Source organism: Brugia malayi (genome assembly GCF_000002995.4).
Source record: "Brugia malayi strain FR3 genome assembly, contig: Bm_v4_Chr2_contig_001, whole genome shotgun sequence".
Classification (NCBI taxonomy): domain Eukaryota; kingdom Metazoa; phylum Nematoda; class Chromadorea; order Rhabditida; family Onchocercidae; genus Brugia; species Brugia malayi.
This window is the reverse complement of record NW_025062476.1, coordinates 1,906,105-1,912,310: the sequence shown is the minus strand read 5'-3', so window position 1 is coordinate 1,912,310 and position 6,206 is coordinate 1,906,105. Positions and strand designations below refer to the sequence as shown.

The window sequence follows — 6,206 nt, the reverse complement described above, 5'->3', positions numbered from 1 at the left end:
ATATCATTTCATCATTTCTAATGTATTTGGAATTTTAGCAAGGAACTATAAATTATTTGTGTGGATAGCAGTGCTATGATTTAATCAAGGGGAAAAAAATTACTCAAAACTTGTAAAAAGAAAAAAACGTGTTAAAAAATCAAACCAATATTTTTCGAATTTAACAATTAAGTAGCTTAGAAACTATTTATTATTTCCAGGTTTTCAGTCTATTTTTAAATTAACTTCTTCTAGTCAAAATGAATTAGAAATTATTGCAATTCTCTTATAATAGCGCAATTTGTTTCAAAGAATGTCACAAACTGAAGGAAATATTTTATCATAATGATAATATCTGATAATTATCAGGCATATTTAACAATATGATTTAAATTTAGGAGAAAATGATGATTTTAAATGAAATAACCAAAAAGATTTTTTCATTATTACTTCTACTATTATCTTGCAACAATACTAACATATTTGGTACGATAGTTCGGAAATCATCGTTGCATCATTTGCCGATCATAGAATATGATCATTTTTATCAAATGGAAATGGATAATATTTCGATGTCACAAAATTATTCAATTTTATTGAATAATTCAATGAATAAAAATTCAACAATAGCAAATAATATCATGCAAATGCAATCAGAAGCATTTAAAAATACTTATCAAGAAGTAAAAACTGATTGGATATCACAACGAATTGATAATTTTAATCCAGATGATAAAGGAGAATTCGAACAAGTTTCTTTTTTCACTTTTTTTTTTAAAAAAAAAAGAAGAATATAAATTATAATCATAGAGTATTTGCAAATTATTAAATCATTTTCTTTAATAACTTCCAAATTAATCAATATCATAATTTAAAATGATGAATTTTTTCATTGCTTTATCAATAATTTTAAATTTATTCTATTCCAATTTTAAATCTTACTGTAATATTTTTTAAAGCTCAAATAATTACAGCGTTATATGTCTAATTTGGAATTTCACAATAATTCTGGTTTGGCATTTTTAAAACTTGGTGGCGAGAATGGAATTACTGAATCAATGATTGGTAATGCAATGAATCCATTGCTGATATTGGCTAAGAAATATGGCGCTGCATGTTTTTGTTTAGAACATCGTTTTTTTGGAGCAAGTCAACCATTTGAGTAAGTAATTCATAAAATTTACTAATTACTTTGTCAGTAATTAATTTTTACAGTAAAAAGCTAACATATATTCAAGGAGGAGCAATAATTTTCATTACATTTTAGATTATCCTAAAATTGAAATATGAAATTTCAGAGATCTCTCAATCAAAAGCTATAAATACTTAACAATAAATCAAGCATTAGCTGATATAAAAAATTTCATTGTTCATATGAACGAAGTATTTTTCTCGGGAATAGAAAAACCACGTTGGATACTATTTGGTAGTTCCTATTCTGGTAAGTTAGTTGGTTTTTATTTTTCAGTTTTTTAACAATATGAAATGAAATAAATGGTAAAATTATAAAATATGTTTCGTAGTAACTTTTATCAAATTTTTAAACAGATCAAAAAATTTGAGTACTTTCTTCTTTGAATTAATTCTTTGTATATGAATTTCAGGTGCACTTGCAGCATGGTTTCGTGAAATGAACGAAGATCTTACTATTGCAGCAATTGTATCATCTGGTGTGGTTCAAGCTGAAGTCGATTATTATGGTAAAATTAAACTAATTCAAAAAAAGAAAAATTTACGATCTAATCCTGTTTTTTTTTTTTTTTTTTTGAAGTTTTAGAACTTAGAAAGTATAAAATATTAATTGTTTGGATGAGATTAATTTCGTCTTGTTAAGGTGCAAAAAAGAAAAGAAATATTAATCTAGCTAAAAAATTAAAATAGAATTTTTTTTTTTTTTTTGAAAAAAAGGGAAATTTCAGATCATACCAAAAATTTGGAATATGTATTGAAGGAGGAAAATGCACCGTGTGCTGAAACTATTCGATTGAGTATGAAAGCACTGATTGAAAAAACATATACCGCAGATGGTAGGGCAGAATTAGGAAAGGTTTTTAAGTAAGTTTTTTTTTAATTAAAATTTGTCAATTTAATCTTTAATCTTTTCTTTCCTTTTTCTTTTTGATTTTTTCAAATCTTTGATCGATCCTTTCTCGGTTATTTTATTTTTTTTTTGCTATCAATTTATTTAGATTATTTTAATTTTCGATTCTTTTTTTCTTCTGCAGCATGTGCGAACCATTCACGGAGCCACCAATATCAAAAGATATACAATTTTTTCTTGCAAATATTTTGTCTGTATTTGGTGCTTTTATACAGTATGCAGGAGGATGTGTAAATTTTTTTATTTGTTTTTTTTTTTTTTTTTTCAAGAATTGTTTACAAAATTTTATTTACAAAAGATTTCAGTGAGAGAAAGAATTGATAAAATTGCAGCGACTTCCCGATGTGTCTTATTTTTGTGATCTAATAATACATGACACAGATGGTATTGGGATAATTTGGAATGCCTGGAAAATTCATGATAAAGTATTTCAATCTGAAGAATGCTTTGATCCAAGCTATGAAAACCATTTAGAAGATTTGAGTAATATCAGTTTCGTGGATAATGAATTTGGTTACTTTTATTTGTTTGATTGAAATTCGTATTGTTTTTTTTGAAAAAATTTAAACATCTTTAATTATTTTTTTCTTTTATTGAAAGCAGTAGTAGGTAATAAAAGATTTGACAAATTTCAGAAAGTTAAATCTAAAATTTACACGGAAATACTAATTTCTTTTCTTATTTTGTGAGCTTGATTGCTATGATAATCAATTAATGTTAATTTTTCAAACCAACATAAAAATGATATCACTGATAGGTATTATTAAATTATTTAACATCAGCTAACACAATATTTTTGCTTTCTAATTTGTTGATCATATTTTCTAATACATTGCTTAAATTTATTTTTGTAAAAATCAACTTTTATATTTTCAACTTTAGCATCATATCGTAGTTGGCTATGGCTTTCCTGTACAGAACTTGGCTTTTTCACTACAACAAACAATGGAAAAAGCATATTTGGATCATCTGTATCACTTGAGTAAGATTAATTACTAAAAAAAAAATCCATCAATTTCTTTTTCATCTATTTACGAAGCATTCTTCTTCATAATTATAATATATCTTTGGATACTTTTATTAGTATTTCATTTTTAAGTTAAAAAATATCAAAAATTATTTTTTTTTTTAGTTAAAAAAAAATTTTTTTAAAAATTTATTATTCAATTAAATTAAACATGTTTCAAATTGCAGTTATTTTATCGATAAATGCATGGACGTATTCGATGTGCAGTATGATGCGGAACGTGTTCGTGATGGCGTGCGCAATACATTGCGTACATTTGGAGGTTATGATAATTATAAAGTAGGTTACTGTATTTCTTGGCTACAGTAATCACACAGTATGAATTTTTGTTTTTATCTTATATATTTATGAGAAAATTTCAAGGGTAGCAATACGATATTTGTAACTGGTTCACATGATCCATGGAAATCAGCTTGTTGTTTGAATTGTACTGATGTTACAAGAAATGTTTACTCTTTTATAATTGAAGGTAAAATTTATTTAATTTAAAATTAATTAATCGATTGTTTCATTAACTTAGAGCAAACAAAAAAAAATTCCCACCGATATAAATACCTTGCAACATTTTAAAAATATTTTCTAGTCTTATTTTAAAATTTCAAGAAAATTTTTCTAAATTTTATTGATTTTATTGATTGAATAAGTTAAAATAATTATTTTTTAAGCTTAATTATTGCTAAAAATTTACTATTGTCTATATTAACTGGAAGCTTTTTAGGTGGTTCTCATTGCACTGACTCATGTTCTGTGGATTTCTTCAATTTACCAGCATTAGATGATTATCGAATATTTCTTGATGAAAAAATAGAAATGTTTATTGCGGAAAGCTCTACAACCAATGATAGTTACAATAGCAAAAACAATAATAACAATAACAAAACAATTAAAACAGCGCAACAATAACATTACTTTAAATTTGGAATTAAGTAAGAAATGAATATTTTATTATGTAATATTTTTTGATGTTTGTAACAAAAACTATGATATAATTTAAATTTCATAAATTTCACATTAAAGCCATTTAGGTACGATATTATCATTTACTAATAAATGAATATAAAAGCATATGAATAAAAATAATTTGTAAGCCATTTTCATTTCAGGTTCCATTAACATTCAATTGATTATATTTTAATCTAATTCAATTTATAAATATTAAAAAAAAAATTTGAGGAAATGCCGTCATTGTGTGAAATTTTATTGTAAAATTGAAAAGATGTTTTTTTTTGAAAAAAGCTAATAGCATGAGTCACAGTGCCAGCAGCAAATCGATAATTGATCAGATCATCAATTAAATCTTTATCATAAAATTGAAGAATATGAATCAATCTTGTCTATATGACATAATTCAAAAATGATTAAAATTTAAATCATTTTACAAACATGGCCGAAGTATTCTGTAACAGTTAATGAAAGTTAATCAATTATTGATTAAATTGAGTACTAACTAAAAATAATCACAAATCACTTCCAAAGATAAAGAAGAAAATTTTTTCCAATCAAAAACTTTTTAATTTCAAAAAATTATACAGGAAGAAAAGAATACTTTTTCTGCTCTAAAGAAACTAAATTTTTAACAATGAATGTTCAAAGAAATAAATGAACTTAAATGAAATGACTGAGGCAAATGATTCGTTATCAGTTGTTTCTTATTATTTATGATAAAGTTATTTCCTTGCTAATACGGTAATTTCAGTAAAAATAAAAAGTGTAATTAATAAACGATCATTTCTTTATTGATTTCTGTTAATTTAATACAAAAAAATTAGTTGCAAAAAAAAGTTGGTTTTCTCTTTTTATCTTCCTTTCATGTTTTTATCATATAAATTTGCTCAAAAATATCATTTTTTTTCAAAATAAGTTATGCATATATTATTTAATTATTCGCAATACTTTTTCATATTTTTTTGTAAAAGATTAACTTTGTTTTTGTTTTGATGTGTATTTTAGAGAGAGAAACTTGAATATTAAATGCGATAAATGTTTATTTTAACGAATTATAGACAAAAGAATGATTGAAATAAATCATTTATAGAAAGTTAATTGATTACATTTATCAAAAGGTTATTTAATTAAATTGTTGAAATAATCGAATTATTGATAACTTAATAAATTGCTATTAATAAAATAAAATTGCGATAAACTTAATAAGTGATAATAAGTGATAAAAAAAATGAAATGATGAAAGTAAGTAAGATAATCTAACAGCTTATTTGAGAAAAAATTATTATTATTATTGAAGATTAACTTTTTACATTACATGTGAAACTTACTTATCAAATTCAGCATGCAATCATCTGTGCTCATTTAATTGCAATTGAAGAACTGTTTAAAATGAAACGAAAGCATTTTAAAAATATGCAAAGCATTTTAATGATAATCAATCATTGCTCTCTGACTTAGCTTAAATTTCAGTGCTATTTAAAGCAAAGATTTTAATTTTTAACTTAAGTGCTAAAGAACATATCAAGAAAAGCACTTCTCCCAAATAACTTATTGATCATTTCACTTCGCACTTATTATTTTTTTTATTATTTTTTTGTAGGCATTATTCAAACAATAATCATCCATGGAATAAGTTTTTTAAATGATTAAAATTGCTATTGCTAACTTTAATAATTATATTAAATTAAGCGAATGATATTAAATAAAAATTAAATTTGTTTAATTTTCGTTTTCTTTTTTAATAACTTTTAAATACAAAGATATTTCAATCATCGACATAGCAATTTAGAGAGTTTCAGAAATATTGAAAATGATCAATGATTAATGATCGACTATTGATTAACTGCAAGCAATTATCAGCGTTTATTCTTTTAACAATTAAACAATAAATCATCGAAGAATTCAAAATTTGTACACTTTACTTTACTCTTTCGTAAAGCATTTGAAATAAATTGATAATGTGATAAGCAAATACTAGCAAAATTAATTGATATCACAAATGTTTAATTTTATACAGCAACAATAATCATTTTCCAATCGAATTAATTTTCAAGAAAAAAAAATTAATTTTCACTTATAAATTTAGCATTGAATTAATTACTTAGATATAACATCTGAATATCATTTTTTGTTAATTAAAATATGATTTTTTTT

At 23.6% G+C, this 6,206-nt stretch overlaps 1 protein-coding gene across 1 annotated transcript; it reads left to right on the top strand.

Annotated features, from left to right (window-relative positions):
* Positions 1-587: 587 nt before the first annotated feature.
* Positions 588-4,010, top strand: Bm2392 (Uncharacterized protein; the record flags this gene model as incomplete). Its single annotated transcript, XM_043078127.1, has 11 exons — positions 588-731; positions 954-1,141; positions 1,278-1,420; positions 1,584-1,679; positions 1,899-2,034; positions 2,205-2,310; positions 2,413-2,593; positions 2,963-3,062; positions 3,275-3,386; positions 3,471-3,576; positions 3,826-4,010. 11 exons carry the CDS (start codon positions 588-590, stop codon positions 4,008-4,010), a joined length of 1,497 nt encoding a protein of 498 aa, XP_042934061.1.
* Between the last annotated feature and the right edge of the window lie 2,196 nt (positions 4,011-6,206).